Source organism: Coenobita brevimanus, chromosome 53 (genome assembly GCF_032717465.1).
Source record: "Coenobita brevimanus isolate Jiangsu-jjx chromosome 53, ASM3271746v2, whole genome shotgun sequence".
Lineage (NCBI taxonomy): Eukaryota > Metazoa > Arthropoda > Malacostraca > Decapoda > Coenobitidae > Coenobita > Coenobita brevimanus.
This window is the reverse complement of record NC_137006.1, coordinates 4,490,277-4,510,276: the sequence shown is the minus strand read 5'-3', so window position 1 is coordinate 4,510,276 and position 20,000 is coordinate 4,490,277. Positions and strand designations below refer to the sequence as shown.

The window sequence follows — 20,000 nt, the reverse complement described above, 5'->3', positions numbered from 1 at the left end:
AAAAAACCTTCAGCACTCTGCCATATGGTTGTAGATTTATATGACAGAGAAAAAAAAAATGTAGATCTGGCTTCACACAACACTACATCCACTGTGAGTTGTGGGTGATATCAAGTGAAAACAGGAATTCCTTCATCAGCAGCTGGACAACAAAACAACTTTTGCCCTGAGTCCTGGGGGGTTCTATCCTAAACAAAATTTCAAAATCTGGTAAAAACTTAAAAATAATATAAATAAATAAAAAAAAGGAAAGGAAATTAAATGAGGAACACTGAATGTTTGCATCAGCCCAGATGAAGTCCACTGCATGACCAGGCCTTCTCCTGAGTGGGAGAGTGATGGACATTAACCTCCTTCACCATGCTGGCTAGGTACATATCAGGAAAGGATGTCTGTTGTGATAGCAGTCAATGTGCATATTACATGTAGTAAACTACTGGCTAATTACCTCCATCAAAGAGGCTGTGTTTTGGGATCAGTTTGTCTGTCTGTCTGTAGTATCATCATCATCATCATCATCCAGACCTCTCTTACCATCTAGGGATGGAAAAACTATTGAACAGAAATGCAACAAATCTGGAATACTGATTAAGGCCCTTCAGAGGAACATGTGACTATATTTTTAGCACAAAAAGGCCAAAAGTATTAGTTTAGTTAATAAGGGAATAGTGCTGACCTGGTGGAAGTATTCACAGGGCCCCCCCCCCCCCCCCGGTAATGAGCGTCACAGTTTGTATAAGCGGGTCGGTATGAACTGACGTGATGTGAATGAATGCTAGCATATTAATGGACATACTGCCACCATCCACTTACAAATAATGTCAGTGCCACAACCAGGATTTTAAACCTTACTCTCCGATCATATGCAGACCAGAACACTACCACACAACCACCCAGCCACTATGGCTCTATGTAGGAGTACTGTCAATAAACAGTGCTCTCACCCACAAGGTCAGTATAGCTGGACCAACATAAGACTGATCTTCAACTTTTGCCTCTCTGATAATTCTGATAATTTTGCAGGGTTAGTAATTCTGGATACTACAATCAAATATTTAGGCTGGTGTTATGCCGATTTAATTTACTCAGAGATACACAGTATGTGAAAACAGTATACAGCTACTGAAGCACTGGGAGTATTTGTATTTCAGTGTTCTTCCTTTGTGATTCCGTAAGATTGAATGGTCACTAATAGAGAGCCCAGTCCATTCACCTGGGTAAACATTTGTTGGTTCTCCCTCTATCTTTCCTTTTCCCCCCATGCTCTCTGGGCCCTACTTCACCCCATCCTTTGGTGGAAAAAGGGGGTGGCGTGATGGTGATGATGATGTTTAAAAATGTAAAGCAGAGTTAGATTCACTGTATGATTTGGACTGAGTGTGTAATTTAAGCATGACTATGCACAGGCAACTGTTCCTGGGACAGTCAATCACAATTCCACGTCTTGACCACCTTGCAAACAATTTTAAGATAACTAGTTTCGCCTTCACATGGTGGAACTGATACAGTCAGGTCCGCTGCACTCAACTTCCTCTCTGTCCCCCAAAAGGAGGATGTTGGACTGCAGGATTTAGAATGCCTCCCAAGCTGAGAACATACATTTTTTTTTTTTTTCGAAATGACGAGCGTGCTAAGTCGACGATATAAACCTTCACTATGTCCAAGCCACACCTTGCCTGAGCCTGTCACACCACCCCAGCCAGCCCACCACTGCTGCCTCATTGCCCAGTGGCCAAAAACACCAACACAACTCATCAAAGGTACAGGAGCATTGTACCACAGGTGTTATGAATTAATAAACACCAAGTTGGGACACGAGCTTTTTTCTTTTTCTTCTTTTTGTGCAATCTTTAAACTGTTCGTGTCTTTATCATTTTTGCTTTGTGGGGTATAGGGCCGCAATGATGATGAGTACTGTTATTTTACCATACTCTTTTCACCTTAACTTGGCCTAGGTTTTTGCCCTTTGGCAGTTTATTTCACATAGCTCAGTGGCAGAAAGATAATACTATGGCTCTACATCCTTTCCACAGCACTTCTTCATGACTAGCATCACATTCTAGTCTTCATCTTTTGTTACTGCTCAGCATTCAAGATGTCGGGAGGGCAATTTTAGGCCAAATTAAAGTAAAATGAGTACAGTAAAGTTATTTTACTAATTGAATGAATTAACCCTTCTAATCTATGGAGACAGTATGGCTGGTATTCTCATGTGGTTAGGAAGCTTACTAACACCTCTTCCTTACCGATTCATTTCTGATTCTGCTCCGTTACTATAGTCTTGTCATTTGTGCAATGTATGTCAATGTTTAAAAAAAAAGGTGGTAAGATACAAGTAAGTAGTTCAGAAAATAAACTGTTAAGGAAGAGGTGCTAGGTGCCAGGGAGCCTCCTTGCCCAACCAGAATACAAGACTAAGACCATACATTTTGGCAGGCATTACAAGGGCTAACATTTCAGAAGACGGGTGGGAGTCTGGAACATACGTGTGACCAATTCCCTACCATGAATTTAATCCGTTTTTTCAGGATGAACCACAAAAATCTGTACTCTCCTTTCCCTGTCCATGCTGCCAGAGCAAATATATTTTTGACATTGCAGGTGAGACGGAGGGATGGAGTGGAGAGGTATATGAGAGAGGAGAGTGGAAAGGTAAATGAGAGAGGGGAGTGGAGAGGTATATGAGACAGAGGAGTGGAGAGGTATATGAGACAGAGGAGTGGAAAGGTATTTCAGCAAGGGGAATGAAGAGGTATTTGAGTGAGGGGAATGAAGAGGTATTTGAGTGAGAGGAATGGAGGGGTATTTGAGTGAGAGGAGTGGACAGGTGCACTGAGAGCGCCAAGTGTGAGCTGGGGGTGAGGGGGTAAGCGGCGTAATGGCAGGTGACAGGGTGACATGGATGCAGTTTGTTTGTGGACACCTCTTACAAGATTTAGGCGTCTGGCTATAGATAAACAGAATTGTTATTTATCCTGTATGATGAATAAAAAACAAGGGCAAACTCTATTCTCCAATTCCTCTCCATCCTGGGAGGGAGGGGAGAGGGGGGAATCACAATTACAACAAGGAACCGATCACAAATATATCCGAGAATCCCACCCCAGGCTGTAATGTTTGAGTTGACGTGTAATAAGTCTTTCCCAACCTGGTTTTTATTCTTCCCCAACCTACACAGAACCGGTTCACTGTGCCCACAAACCCACTTCATGTTCTGTGCTTTCATCAGTTGTATTCTGCTAAAAACATTACACATATTTTAAGTGGCTGAGACATCTTTGCGTAGTATTAAGTCTTGGGCCTGCATTCCCAACGGTTAAGGGAGCTCCCTCACACCTCTTCCTAAGCGATTTATTCTGCTTATTACACCTTACTATCCTCTACTGTGTTAATTAAATCATTCTGACATCGCCATATGCATCATAAATTATATACAAAAAATATATTAACCACCCATATAATAAACTGCTAAGGAAGAGGTGCTAGGGATGACAATACAGGCCTTGGTCTTCCCCCAGTAAAGACGTTTATAGTAAAGAGATATGGAACAACACCTGAACAACTGCCACTGTGCTGCATCTTTCACCTGTACGACTATTTCAAACACTTAACTCTTCTCATTTGACTGTCTTCTTTAAAACATCATATCTATTTTTTATACATTACTATTGTTACCATTAATTTTCTTCAACTGATAGAATTTGTGAAGGGGTTAGACAGAATTTCCACTAACCCTTACACAATTAACAATTTCTCCATGGCTATAATAATAATAAAAATAATAATAATAATAATAATAAAAATAATAATAATAATAATCCATCCATCCATCATCCAATCCTACATTGCCCCATGAGGAGCATAGGAGCCTGGGGCTAGGCAGTTGGTCCCGACATTTAAGATGATAATAATACAGGTAATAAAAGTAATAATAGTAATAATAATAATAAAAATAATAATAATAAAGGTAATAATAATAATAAGTAATATAATAACAATTTAACGGCAGCCAGAATACAATAAATGATGATGTAGTGATGGCAGGTGAGAGGGGCAGCACACCACAATGCTTCAAGTTGTCCCCTATCTGTTTACTATTATGGAACCTAATTCTAACATACCATATCAAATCGTGTGTGCCTTTACTACCATTTGCTCATGAGGATACACATGCATCAATTTGGAGAGAGACAAAGCAAGGTGGGCAGAAGGAGAGGTAGACTGAGAATAATGGTAGTGGAGTATACGAGGGAGGGTGTATATGAAAGTGCTTAAGATGTATGTGAGTGAGGAAGGGAATATGAAAATGGAGGCTGAGCAGCTGGAGAACATAAGGGAGGGTGTATGGAAGTGTATGAGAGTGTATGGAGGTGTATGAGAGTGACAATGGAACTATGAGTGTATGAGAGTATATGGAGGTGTATGAGAGTGTATGGAGGTGTATGAGAGACAGGAAGGGAGTATGAGAGTGTATGGAGGTGCATGAGTGTGAGGAAGGGAGTATGGAAGTGTATGAGAGTGTAGGATATGCTGTTGGAGAATAGAATGGAAGGTGTATGGTGGTGTATATGAGTGTATGAGAGTGAGGAAGGGTACATGAGAGTGGAAATTGAGTGGCTGGCAGACAAAAACTATTTAGGCCACGAACAATGCAAGGGTAACACTGTGGAAGAGTACAGTGAAAGAGGTGAAGCATGGTATTATGATACAGAATGTGGTAATGTGACAGAAAGTGGGGTACAATGCTGTGTGAAATGTGGTGCTGAGTTGTGCATGTGGTACAGTAGTGTAGTGTGGTATGATGTGGTTGGAGTATTGTACAGTAGTGTTTAGTAATGCACTGCATAAAGATGCACTGTGTGGTACTGCTTTCGGTATAGTGGTGTTGATCAAAGCTGTGTGGTGTAGTATAGTATAAGGACTTAAGTGTAATACCATGTGGCATAGTGGTATGACGTGTGATACCTGTGTTCTATATACTGGTGTGTCTTTGTGAGTGTCTCTGTGAACAATGTGTAGTAAAACTGAGGTCAATGAAAACATGGGGGTTGAGTGGGAACAGAGTGCAGGGAAGTAGTGATGAACAGAGTCTCAGGTTAAGTGTGTGGGAAAATAGGGTGCGGTGAAGCAGTGGTAAAGTGTGTGTGAAAAGAAAGTGCAGTGAAGCAGAGGTATCTAAGTATGTGGGGTACAGTGTGGGTTAAGAAGCATGTGAGACAGTGGGGGTACGGAGTGTGTTAGAGAGGAGGCATATAAGACTGTGAGGTAGAGTGTGTGGGAGAACAAAGAGCAGTGAACCAGAGGTATATAGAGTATGTGTATATGGGGTAGAGTGAGGAGGTATATAGAGTATGTGTATATGGGGTAGAGTGAGGAGGTATATAGAGTATGTGTATATGGGGTAGAGTGAGGAGGTATATAGAGTATGTGTATATGGGGTAGAGTGAAAATAGAAGTGTGTGTAAGACTGTCAGGGTATGGAGTGCATTAAAGTGGAGAAATACAGAGTGTGGGGGGCAGAATGGGGTAGAGGAGTGTGAGAGTGTGTGGGAGTACTGAGTGGATTAATGTGGAGAAATATAGAGAGCGTGTGGAGTAGAATGAGGGTAGCTGAGTGTCTGTGAGTGTGTGGGAGCATAGAGTGCATTAAAAGGGTGTGTGGGGTAGAATGGGTTAGAGTAAGTGTGTCTGTGAGTGTGAGGGAACGGAACAGGGTAAGGCAAAAGTATAGCAGTGCGAGGCAGGGTGAAGCAAGTGTGATGAAGATGAGATATATAGGAGTGCAGGAACAGGGTGAAGTACAGCAGTAATATATAAGAATTCTAGTTAGTGTCTGAGGGTAGAATGTGTGTCAGAATGACCTGCAGTAGAACGTACATATAAGAATGTGGGAGGGGTAGAGATAGAATGGGGGGGGGGGAAATCGTGTAAAGATAAATACATTACAGTGCACAACAATTGAAAGTGAAACAGAGCATATGTCAGAAAAGAGTGCAATAAACCATACAAGAGTGTGTGTGGGGTAGATCAAAGGTTGGAGTGTGTGAGCGTGACAGTAGGGTGCAGTAAAACAAATGTGTATGTGAGTGTGTAAGGGGTAGGGTAATCATCAGTGTGTGTCAGTGTGAAATCAGTGAAACAACAAATGTACTGTATTTACCAGAGTGCATTGTGGGTGCAGTGAGAGTTCACGCTGGGTGAGGAAATGGAGTGTGCTGATGGTGTATAAAAGTGTGTTTGTGGCAGAGCATGGGTTACAGCGTGTGAGTGTGGGAGCTGGGTGCGTTAAAACAAAGGAAAGTAAACAGGTGTGCATGGGGGTACAGACAGCATACAAAATGATGCCTGCACTACCTGGGTGCAGTCAGCGATGTGAAGCACGAGATTAGAGTGTGGGAGTGTGGGAGGCAGGTGAGTTAAAGGTAAAAGAAAGAGTGCATGTGAGAGGTAGGTAATAAATGTGAGTGATGAGTAGATAAAAGAATGCATGTGAGGGGTAAAAAAAAAAAAAAAAAGTGCATGTGAGGGGCAGATAATAAAAGTGTGTATGTGAGGGGTAGATAAAAGAATGCGCATGGGGAGTCGATAAAAAAAATTATAATAGTAAAAAAGTGCATGTGAGAGGTAGGCAGAGGGAACTAAACACACAATACATTACCTTGGTGCGGTCGATGATGTGAAGGAAGTACGAGACTGGTTTACCCGTCCACGAAACCGACCCCTTCAGAGGCGACAGCTCTGACACATGCATGATGGTGCCAATATCTGCAGTGAGAGATGGGGCGTCAGGGTACCATTATGGGGCTGTGAGGTAGGGTGACATGTAGTGGTGATGTGATGGGATGGGATGAATCGTGTGGGGTGAGGAATTATGAAGTGATGTGCATAAATCTAGATCCACAAAGAGATGAAATATTAAGAACCAACATATGATAATGAGAAGAAGCAATGTGGCATGATGATGATGATGATGGTGATGACAGGCTGAGCAATAATAACAATAACAATAATGATAATAATAATAATAATAATAATAATAATAATAATAATAACTGGAACTGGTGAAAGAGTTCAAGTGCCTGGGTACAGTGACAGAAAAGAGAAGAAAATGTGCAAAAGAAGTGAAAAGTAGAGTGACACAAGGAAGGAAAGTAGCTGGTGCTATGAAGGCATTGATAAGAAACAGAGGCTTGAGTGTTGCAACTGTGCAAGGCTTACATGAAGGAGTGTAAGTGCCAACTTTAACATACAGATGTGAGCGTGGCCCATTGGACTGGGCAAATTTGGGCTGTCTGGATGCTGCTACTCCTCACACTGCCCTAAGCTGGAAAAGGAGGTCCGGATGATGATGATGATATGAGACTATGGTGTGGCATGAAAATGAAAAGTAAAAAATAAGAGCAGTGGAGATGGGACTGTCAAGGAATGTATGTGGAGTACAGAGTCGATAGGATATGGAATAAAGTGATTTGTGAAAGATGCAGAGTGAGGAAGTCTGTGGACACCAGAATTGAAGAGACTGTACTGAGATGGTTTGGTCAGGTGGAGAGAATGGATGAAAATAGAGTGGTGAAAAGGGCATATCTGAGCAAACTGGAAGGAGGGAGGAGGCAAGGTAGGCCAAGGAGAAGGTGGAGGGATATGGTGGATGAGTGTGTGAGGAAGTGAGGTATGGAAGATGGTGAGGCTAAGGGACTGACAAGGGACTGAGCTGGCTGGATGAATTTTGTGCACAGAAGCGCATAACCAGGAAATTAGCACCCTTTTTTAACATGACAGCATTTGGACTGACTCTATCTGATAGGTATATGTGAAGCTACAGATCGTGGTGAAATTTTTTTGGCCTATCTGATGGAGCCAGGATTTCATGGGCTTGAATGACAAGTGAATGGAAGCATGGCCCACTGAACTGGGCAAACTTAGGCTGTCTGGACGTTGCTACTCCTCACCCTGCCCTTGAGTGGAAAAGGAGGTCTGGATGATGATGATGATGATGATGATGATGATGGTGATAATGACAGGTTGAGCTGATGTCATGTGAGGAGGGATTTGTTGTTGTTGTTGCTGTTGTGGCCCCAGCCCCATCTGGATGCAGGCCCAGTGGACAAGAGGATGAAGAAGTGATGAAGATGAGCGTTCCCTTACAACCTCCTTTGATGGGGCAGGAGAGGAGCTGAGGGACGTTTGTATAACCAGGCAGCTCTTTTGTCTGCTCAACATCAGTGCTACCACACGAAGGCATCCCCTTCCAGTACCATGGAGAAGTGATGAGATGTACATGGAGGGAAGGTGTGGTGTTAAGGTGAAGGTGAGATATTGTGGTGTTAAGGGGTAGTGAGATACTGTGGTAAGGTGTGGTGAGATACTGTGGTAAGGTGTGGTGAGATACTGTAGTGTTAAGGGGTGGTGAGATACTGTGGTGGTAAGGTGTGGTGAATACTGTGGTGGTAAGGTGTGGTGAGATACTGTGGTGGTAAGGTGTGGTGAGATACTGTGCTGGTAAGGTGTGGTGAGATACTGTGCTGGTAAGGTGTGGTGAGATACTGTGCTGGTAAGGTGTGGTGAGATACTGTGGTGGTAAGGTGTGGTGAGATACTGTGGTAAGGTGTGGTGAGATACTGTGGTAAGGTGTGGTGAGATACTGTGGTGGTAAGGTGTGGTGAGATACTGTGGTGGTAAGATGTGGTGAGATACTGTGGTAAGGTGTGGTGAGATACTGTGGTAAGGTGTGGTGAGATACTGTGCTGGTAAGGTGTGGTGAGATACTGTGCTGGTAAGGTGTGGTGAGATACTGTGCTGGTAAGGTGTGGTGAGATACTGTGCTGGTAAGGTGTGGTGAGATACTGTGGTAAGGTGTGGTGAGATACTGTGGTAAGGTGTGGTGAGATACTGTGGTGGTAAGGTGTGGTGAGATACTGTGGTGGTAAGATGTGGTGAGATACTGTGGTAAGGTGTGGTGAGATACTGTGGTAAGGTGTGGTGAGATACTGTGGTGGTAAGGTGTGGTGAGATACTGTGGTGGTAAGGTGTGGTGAGATACTGTGGTGGTAAGGTGTGGTGAGATACTGTGGTAAGGTGTGGTGAGATACTGTGGTAAGGTGTGGTGAGATACTGTGGTGTTAAGGGGTGGTGAGATACTGTGGTGGTAAGGTGTGGTGAGATACTGTGGTGGTAAGGTGTGGTGAGATACTGTGGTAAGGTGTGGTGAGATACTGTGGTGGTAAGGTGTGGTGAGATACTGTGGTGGTAAGGTGTGGTGAGATACTGTGGTGGTAAGGTGTGGTGAGATACTGTGGTGGTAAGGTGTGGTGAGATACTGTGGTGGTAAGGTGTGGTGAGATACTGTGGTGGTAAGGTGTGGTGAGATACTGTGGTGGTAAGGTGTGGTGAGATACTGTGGTGGTAAGGTGTGGTGAGATACTGTGGTGGTAAGGTGTGGTGAGATACTGTGGTGGTAAGGTGTGGTGAGATACTGTGGTGTTAAGGTGTGGTGAGATACTGTGGTGTTAAGGTGTGGTGAGATACTGTGGTGTTAAGGTGTGGTGAGATACTGTGGTAAGGTGTGGCGAGATACTGTGGTGTTAAGGTGTGGTGAGATATTGTGGTGTTAGAATGTGCATAATGATGAAACAGCTGGGGTGAGAAGACAGATTAGCATACCATATAGTTATTTCCATACTTCATTCGCTGTAACCTGGCATACATTTACTTTCTCTTATTAAAGTTTACTGAAGCCAGCTCTCCAATTTCAGGTCTTTAGTATTTCTGGCTTTAGATATATGTGGGCTAATACACATTCTCAAAAACCAGTTGTGTAGTTAAACCATCTTAAAGTACACATTTATCCCAATGAGTACGAGGATACTTTACTTTTTCCCCCCATCTACTGACGATATTCTGCTGCACAGGACCTAAACTTTTCAAACTGGAGAGGTATATGGTCTTCGTGAACCTCTTTAGTATCAGAGGTCTTTCCTAAGCTGAAGGGAATTGTCTGTTACTGATGACCTTATGGTGAACTGAGGGAGACCAGTTCCATCCGTCAGGTCATCAGTAACTGTAGCTCCATAATGGTTGAGAACCATACCCATGTTGACTTAGCCTTTATTACTCAAAAACAGCCTTACAATCACCTCCTACAGTTACTGTAGTACATCAAGTCTCGGGTCACCTTGCAAAACAGAAAATATGAAGATCGAAGGGGTCATTGACAAAGAACCAGAAGTACACTAACACCCTTCATTTTGATTACTTATTGTTTAATGTACTTTATTCTAGTTATATCTATCTAAATATCTATTGCCGGATGCATTGATCCTGTACAGAGTGGCCACAAACAAATCCCCTCCATGTCAATATGTCCTCTGCCATTTCACAGCCCTCTCTCCAACTCAAACCATCCCCCCATCTGATATATCTCTCCACTCCATCCCCCAATCTCACCCTCACCCTCCATCTCACTCATATACACTCTTCTTATCTCTCTCTCTTTCTGTTATCTGAGGGTGTGTCTTTATCTCTACTGATACTCTTACACACACCACTGATAACACACCTAGACCTAAACAAAGCTGCACTTCCCTACACTTAACCCTAACCCAGTCTAATCTAACCAACCCAGTTCTACCCCATCCCATCCCACTTTACCTTACCCTACCATACTCTACCCTAACCTAACCTAACTTACCCTACCCTGCCCTATCCCATCTCAGCCTATCCTACTCTACCCATACAGAACAAAACTATACTCAGCCTACCCTACTCTAACCCTACCCTGCCCTATCCTATCTCAGCCTACCCTACTCTACCCATACAGAACAAAACTATACTCAGCCTACCCTACTCTAACCCAACCACCATCCTCAGTCTTCCTACCATCACTCCCTGCTTCCACGCCATGCCTCCCTAAACCCTTTTTGCCCTAACCTGGCCTAAAATTGCCATCTCTCCAGCTTGAATTCAGAGTTGTAACACTAGATTAGCATTAGAATATGGGTCTCTCTCTCTCTCTCCTACACAATACCAGTACCTACCACTCATGTTTCTATCAGTGAAGTGAAAGCTGCAGGAACAAAGTGACTTACAAGACACACTCCTTGCCCTCTCCTTCAAATCTATAAATACTTCCTTCAACATGTGGTCCTTCATAATACCTATGCTGGACATAATACATAATTTTAACACATAATACACAATAAACACCATTAAGGTTTTCACTGGCAATGGGAAAGCTGAGTTGACATAATTATCTGATGTCCACAAATCTTGCATTCAACACTTGGTCATTCATAATACACACAACATGTAAAAAAAAATAAATAACACAACACAAAATACATAACACATAACACAAAATACAAAACACAAACTACCTACCACTCAGATTTCTATCGGTGATGCGGAAGTTGAGAGGACAGAATGACTTTGAAGATACAATTCTCGCCCCGTCCTTCAGATCGGCAAACACCTCCTTCAGCATGTGGTCGACGTGCGGGCCAAAGGCAAAATTGTTTACAAATATAATGGTGGAGCCAGTGATGCCCTCCCGATGCTCTGGCCGAAGGAAGTCCCCACGGGAGAGACGGTACTCCCCGTGGCGCTTGCCATACCACCGCATCCACCGCGTATACAGACGGTCCATCTCAGCCGCATATCTGAGGGGGAAAAGGTGATTAGCTTAGGAATGGTTAGGTTGGGTTGGGTCAGGTTTGGCTGGGCTGGGTTAGGTTGGGTTGGGTTAGGTTGGGTTGGGTCAGGTTTGGCTGGGCTGGGTTAGGTTGGGTTGGGATGAATTTGACTGAACTGGACTGGATTAGTCTGGTTTGGTTTGGTTAGATTGGGTCAGGATTAGGTTAAGTTAGTTTGGTACAGCTGTGTATGGTTATTTATGATTTAGTTAAATTATGTACAAAGTTAGGCTACATCAGTTTGGGTTTCAATTACATTAGCATAAGAAAAACAGCGCATGTGGAGAGGATGGGGGATGACAACTGGGTGCAGAAAGCGAGGAGTGTGAACACCGGGGGTGGGGTTGTGAGAGGCAGACCTTGTTGGAGCCAATATAACCAAATCAAAATTTTATATATACAGTATACCGGTATACACACACACACATATATATATATATATATATATATACACACACATATATACTGTATATATATATATATATATATGTATATATACATATATATATATATATATATATACATATATATACTGTATATATATATATATATATATATATATATATATATATATATAAAGTATATATATATATATATATATGTATTATGTATTATGTATATATAATAAATGTAGCCTCTTGTATTTTCCTTAACAAAATATGTATTAAGTCTGTAGTGAATTGGTGAAGAAATAAAGGCATGGAATACTTGTCAACAAGTGCAGGAAGAAAGAGCCAACACAACATGGGCTCCAGCACATGGCAACCATTAAAACACATCGCCAGATTCAGTGGGTTAAATGATAGGAGTGGAACACAATAACAGTATACAAGGCAAGCAAAAATCACCCCTAAACGTATATTATCTTATCAGCACAGACTCAACAACCACACCACCACTGGCCCTGACACTTTGTTATCTGTACCACAACGTACCCTTACTCCTGCCATGTTTCGTTTTATTCCATTTTGTTTATAAAGGCTCCAACATGATTTCTAGCAACCTCTCTGTTCAGTCCTATATCCCTAAGGTCACACTCATCCCAGGTCATTTTCAGTCTGCCTTTCACAACTCTTACAAGTTACTGGACCATTCGTTTTATTTTATCTTTAAATTTTACAGAGCTGAGTATTCACACTGTTCCTAAAAATATGTGCCAAACATCAGGTGGTGATTCTTGGGCTAACTGAGTAATAAATCTATCTATCTAGGCCTATATAGCTATTGCTAGAAACCTCAATTCTGTAAGAGGAGGCCACAAACAAATTGCCTCAATACTGCTCTGTCCTCTGCCACTTGGCTGCTCTCCCTCCAACTCACAAGCCTCTCCCTCATATCGCTCTCCACTCCATCCCTCCATTTCATCATTGGTCTCCTGCACCACCTCATTCACATGCTGTATCCATATGCGTCCAATTTCCAGCCCTAACAAAGTTACAATTACAGGTTCTGATCTTTGATGGGTGGTTACCATGGACCCTGGGAGGTACTACCATCAGACTGAAGCGTGTCTACATGCTTGGTAACTAACCACACAACTGTCACTCTCAGACAAGAAACATTCACCCAAAAGTACCGTAAACCTATGGATGACCATCACTCTGACTGGGGCATTCGAACCACTAAACCAAAACAAACCATCACTCTGACTGGGGCATTCGAACCACTAAACCAAAACAAACCATCACCCTGACTGGGGCATTCGAACCACTAAACCAAAACAAACCATCACTCTGACTGGGGCATTCGAACCACTAAACCAAAACAAAATTTACAAACTCACTTGCAAGGAGTCTCTGCCTTCTCGATGCCAACAGAGACCTTGCAGGGAGTGAGAGCGGCCATCTGCAACACCACCTGACCCACACCAGAGCCCAGGTCAACAAACGTGTCTTCCTCCGTAATGTGGATCTGATCGATCATCTGGCAGATCAGCTCAAATGATGTCTCTCCGTACACCTGTTGAGAAGGGACAGTCGTGGTCATCATCATCATGTTGTCATTGTCATCATCACCATCACTGTCATCAACATCATCTTCATCATCATTGTCACTATCAATAGTATCCAATCTTCTTTCTATGTACAAAATTGTTAAAGGTTCATAAACGAACATGGGTATATATGAATCTCTCTCTCTCTCTCTCTCTTGTCAAATCTGACAACCATCACCAGTTGATTTGAAAGGATATGTAGAACAGGAAGGGAAACTGATTACATAACAAAGAAATGTTACAAAGACAAGCAAAGAAAAATAAAATGAAACCAATGGAAGGAGGGTGAATGGGGATTGTTGTTGTTGCTGCTGTTATTGTTGTTGTTGCTGTAGGTTCATGGATATAAGCCTGGCAGACTGAAGGCTAAAACTGCCCTTATACACCTTTTTTTTTTTCCCCCATGGGAGAGGGAAGGGGTTATGCCAGTGCCACCACATGAAGGCCTCCCTGGTCCAGCACTAACGATAACTTCAACCAATGAGAGGATGGTATTATACAGGGTGGGGCTTGGGTGAAGATAAGTTGATTCCGGTATAGAGTAATTAGGGAAAACCCAGTCAAACAAAAGCTGGTCTGATATGTGGCACTGAGTATGGCAAGGGTGAACTACAGGCACTGAGTATGGCAAGGGTGAACTACAGGCACTGAGTATGGCAAGGGTGAACTACAGACACTGAGTATGGCAAGGGTGAACTACAGGCACTGAGTATGGCAAGGGTGAACTATGTGCACTGAGTATGGCAAGGGTGAACTATAGGCACTGAGTATGGCAAGGGTGAATGATAGTTGATTTGATTTCACCTGATGGAACTTAGCCAATCTAAACACCACACTAAGAGGGGCACCTTCAGGATGGGGGCTTGAGAAGAGATGTGCCTAAGGCTCATGACACACAAGAGCTGCCATCAACACCAAGTGACAAACACCAAGACACACTATACTCTATTTATTCTAACCTACATGATGTACTCTTTTCATCCTAACTTATATGCCATACTCTTTTTACTCAACCTTACACACTATACTCTTTTTACTCTAGCTTGGCTTAAAAATGCCATCTCTCAGGCTTGAATTCCAAGCTGCAGTAAAAGACAAATGCTAGAAAATGGCACTAGTCATGTAGAAGTGTTATGGAATAGACACAGAGCCATGGCATTAGCTCTTCTTGCCACTGAGCTTGATGAAATTAGCTGCAAAAGGAAGAAAATCTGGGCCAAGTTAAGGTAAAGCAAGTATAGTATGGTCCCTGGCCTTTTATACTGAGGGAACTGATGTAAACATAAGAATGATGACATAACTCAGGTGGAAATGATTCACAGAGAGTTTGTTAGGATCACCAAAGGCACAGCAGTAGATATAAAACTGATCTACCAATTTACCCCGATACACAGTACTGACAGTAAGAAGAATGATGTGATAATTGGAATGCATTCATGACATTACATGGACTTGCTGTACTAAGGATGGGACTACAGGGAACTACAGCAATGCTGCGGTGGTAGGTGGAGGCCATCACCCACTCACCTGATGTTCTGCTGCCTACTTCTTCCTTGACCTTTTTCATTCTTTTCCTGTGTCTGCCCTCCTCTCTTCCTATTTCTCCCATCCTTCCTGTCACTTTCTGCTACTCTTCTTTCCAATTCAGGTGGCTCTACAGTGAGTGACAAGCCTAGAGATTTCCTGTAACTCAGGAAACCATTTACAATGCTGGACGATAACCATATAACCAAGGGGTGATGTGGAGCCCTTGTTAACTGGGTGGAGAGATGCAAAGGCAGTGTCCACCCAGGAACCAGGCCTTTACACTCTTCCCTGTACCTCACTGTGGCAGGGTGCTGACCGCCACAAGGGAACATCAGTGCACTGCACGACATGATCCTACAAGGGTAGTAGTTCCCTGTGGTTGATGGGTTTATTCGATTTGACAAACCGAGGTTGCTAAACAACAACAATACTAAGAATGAACCACAAGGGAACTACAGAACAAAAATACAATACTAGAGGTGGAACAATGGGGAGCTACAAGAATACTGGGGATGGAGTAAGAGGGAGCTGATGTCAAGCTAAGACTGATGTTGTACCTCTGGTGAGAATGGTTCATATTGGTTGAGTTTGTCTGGGTCAACGACGGCGTGGTTGTATATCTGTGTCAGGATGTGCTTCAGCATCCCTCGGGACGGCCGCTTGTTTAGTCGGGTGGCAGGTAGGCTCGTCCCCTTCTCCTGCGGAAGAACACGGTTATTTAGTATAAGTAATAGGGTAGGTATATGAGAAAGGGAGGTATAAGTTGGGGAGAGGGCAACAAAATGGCAGGGGACAAGGCGACATGGAGGCAATTTGTTTGTGGTCACCCCTTGTGGGCTTACAGTGTCTGGCTATAGACAGACAGATTAGGGTAGGACGAGGGAGTGCTGCATACATATATTTACCAATTAATCCTATCTATCTCCTGCATCTATCAATCATCCAATCATATGACTGCCATTTTAGATGTGTGGTGAGCAGGCCCATCCTCTTCTGTGAAGCAGGGAACACTCATTTAGTTGGCATGGCAGGGTGCTGTTATTGAATATCATCACCATCATCATCATCATCATCTTCGTCTACATCATCACCATCATCATCATCATCTACACCAACATTGTCATCATCATTATCCCACCTCTTTTACCCATGGGGAGGTGGGGTCCACAAAGCAAAGGAAAGGAGAGTATGACAGTGGGGGAACTAATCAACAGGATGGCTAATAATATGGGTCACAAACTCATTCATTCACCATTCAAGCACCTGGAATCCTCACTGTTAATTTGTTCTTGTTTTTTCTTGGAGGGAACAATTTGTGGGCCCCCACCCTTCTACCTTGCATAAGAAACAAAAACATAAAATACAGCCATAAGCATAGTGTTGATAAAATAGTGGGATGACACGAAATATGATGCACCTGTAGTAGTTATACAAGAGACTCCTCTGAATATGAACCCAGTGGACTGCAGACTGAAATTGCCCCACTTTCACAGCCCACCATCCTCCTATCTCCTATCAGGGAATAGGGAGGGAGTTTGGAGGTATTTGTACAACTATACCAGCACCAACACATGAAGGCCTCCCTCTCCAGCACCTCTGATGTAACAACACTGATGATGCATTACAATGTGGTGCCCACCTGTGGTAAAAATATCCCCTGACTGTCCTGACATCAGTAACACCACACGGTGATTATGACCTGACACAACACAGCATGGCATTGGAGAGGGATGCCTTCATGTGGTGGCACCGATATAACAGGGTGACTCCACTGCCCAGTTATACAAACATCCTTAGTTCCCTCCCTACTCCCCAAAGGAGGATGGTGCACTGCAGGAGGACAGCTTCAGCTTGCAGTCCACTGAGTTCACATCTGATAAACCTAGGGCTGCTGTTACTATTACTACTACCATTACTACTACTACTGCTAGTGCTGCTACTACGCCATGCACTGTACTAATTTAATGTGAACTAAGCTTATAATGACATGGCAGTATTAACGTAACATGACAATAACAAACAGAATGACATTATACCATGACATGATAATTATAACGTGAAACAGCATGACATAAGCGACACTGGAACAGTCACTGTGCAGAATGACATGACCTTAACAAGAGATGCTACATGTCAAGTATTATCAATTTTCTGACACTAACATCGCTCATTCATCCTTCCTCCACGACAATTTATAGTTTTGTAGAGACTTCAAATTACGAATAATATTGCTTACAGCCTCCATCATCCCCTTCGCTGCCAGTTCTTACTTCTTTTTTTTCAAAGTTAAATACAGCAGTCTGAAGGCAGCATGAATATAATTGAAAATGGCATCGTATTGAGAGAGAGAGAGAGAGAGAGAGAGAGAGAGTATATGGGGATGTGGGAAATAACCTAAATTTCCACACAAAAATGAGACATGAGGATATGGGGAATAACCTAAACCCCCCTCCCACACACACACACACACACACACACACACACACACACACACACATGCGGGGGGGGGGACCAATACTCTATACACAAAAATGAGACAAACTGAGATGAGGATGTGGGGAATAACCTAACTCCCACACCCACCCACAAGAGAGAGAGAGAGAGAGAGAGAGAGAGAGAGAGAGAATATCAAGCACAGGAAGAGGATGTGGGGAAGAACCTAACACATCCCTCACACTTAGAATACGGAGAAAAATAAAGATAAAAATAAATTTCCCAGTTTGAATTTCCCGCCAGAGAAATTTCCCGCGAACATTTCCCCCGGACGTTGCCACATCCTCGGCCATGACCTTCAGAGAATTTTAAAGTTAAGTTCAAACGTTTAGCCTAAGAACCTATATTTATCACTTCGTCTATGGAAAATCAAAATATTAATTCACTCTTGTAATTTCTAACGACAGAGACCCATTCTATATGGCCATGGATAAGTAAAATATTAAGTTTTAGTACGTGAGATGTGGCAACGTTCGGAAATTCACATATATCGGACTTTACCGATTTGAAATTAAAATACATATACTGTATCTTTAAATCATACAGAGCCATTTTAAGCGGTCATACAAACATAAAAATACGAATTCTGATAACTGATGTGGCACGTCGCTGGGAAACACGTGGGGAGGAAACAAGAAGTGCCGGAGGAACTGGAAGGAGGGATGGAGGAAGCGGAGGAGGAGGAGAGGGGGGGAAGGAGGAGGAGAAGGGGGAAGAGAAAAGGGAGGGAGTGGGAAAGGAAGGGAGGAAAGAAGACTTGGGGGGAAGGGGAGAGGGGGAGGAAAGGAATGGAGGGAGGAAGATGAGGAAAGGATAGTGGGAGAGAAAAAGGTCAGAAGAGGGGAGAGGAAAGAAACCGGGAGAGATGGAAGAGAAACTGGTGTGTGTGTGTGTGTGTGTGTGTGTGTGTGTGTGTGTGTGTGTGTGTGTGTGAGAGAGAGAGAGGGGGGGAGGGGGGAGGTATAATTCCGAGCAACACTTGACTCATTCTTCCTCTTCAACTTTTCTTGCTAACGTTAAGTCGACGTAAATTTTGTTATTTGTGGCACAAGACCTCTCTCTCTCTCTCTCTCTCTCTCTCTCTCTCTCTCTCTCTCTCTCTCTCTCTCTCAGACGCCAAGTGGGTTACCAACCGGATGTGACCCAGATGGGTTTATATCCAAGGGAAGGCTGCCCGTTATTGCTCAGAATGCCACTCAGGGCAGAGCAACTGGTCACTTAATTTAAACATCATGATTCCGTTGCCTTGCCACGGGCCCCTACGTTCCTAATAGGACAATAATGGACTGGCTGAGAATAAACAATTTTGTCTTACCACAAGCTTTTAAAAATATATTTGCAATATATTATAGTATTTTAAAAGGAAATCAGATGAAATGAATTTAAATATATGCTGGGCACAATATCTCATTTTTTTACGTCAACGTTGGAGTTCAGTTATTTTCCATTAATATTGCATTCAAGTCACTGCAGACGGACTGAGATGGACTAACGTCAATTTCAAAACAGATCAAATTGACTTGTGTTGACTTCAAGACCTTCCAAAACTGACATCAATTTGAAGGAAAGTCGAAGTTGGGTAAACCTGAAGGCTAAGCAGATTCAAGAAGAATCACAGAACACTGACACCATCCATCAAGAGTGAGACTATCATTAATATAAGCCGGACTAAAAACGAACCGGAGTTCCTGATACAACCTATGTCGAATCCGGTATTACAACCGTGTAAGCAGCTGGCATTATAACCGTAGGGATAATACAAGGGAATGGTAAAATAGAGTAATTTGTAGGGATAATACAAGGGAATGGTAAAATAAAGTAATTTGTAGGGATAATACAAGGGAATGGTAAAGAGTAATATGTAAAACAAATCGCTAAAGATGAGGTGCTACGGACGCAAGAGAACAGTCTGGTGGGTGTCAAATCGCTAAGGAAGATATGCTACTCGTGTGGCACCTAAAATACGACTCTAAGACAAACCAAGTTACGATAATACAGGCCAGACTGACAAATAAAGTAGACGGTCCGGGCAAGCGACGTAAATGACTGCAGACGAAGGCGGATTCCATGCACGTGAATCCGAGAAATAAGATCAGGCGGATTGGTAGGTGACGTGGCGGCCGAACATGACGTTAGCGCCTGCTGTGACGTCATCACTCAGGTGCCAGTGACGTCACCACCCCTCCTGACGCTCAACATGGCTAGTTTGTCATTCACACACACGCAAGCACTCACTGCCTACACAAAAACCACATATACGTCTGCAACCTGACGCACACACCTACACACAAGGACACGCA

The 20,000-nt window shown here is 43.0% G+C and overlaps 1 protein-coding gene across 1 annotated transcript in view; it reads right to left on the bottom strand.

Annotated features, from left to right (window-relative positions):
- gpp (DOT1 like histone lysine methyltransferase grappa) overlaps positions 1–20,000 on the bottom strand; it is a 126,998-nt gene that overhangs the window by 63,678 nt on the left and 43,320 nt on the right. Inside the window, exons 5-8 of the mRNA XM_080273090.1 lie at positions 15,765–15,905; positions 13,471–13,646; positions 11,377–11,654; positions 6,659–6,765 (exon numbers count right to left, since the gene is read on the bottom strand). Coding sequence (XP_080129216.1) covers positions 6,659–6,765; positions 11,377–11,654; positions 13,471–13,646; positions 15,765–15,905 — 702 coding nt within the window. The remainder of the gene's footprint in view (positions 1–6,658; positions 6,766–11,376; positions 11,655–13,470; positions 13,647–15,764; positions 15,906–20,000) is intronic.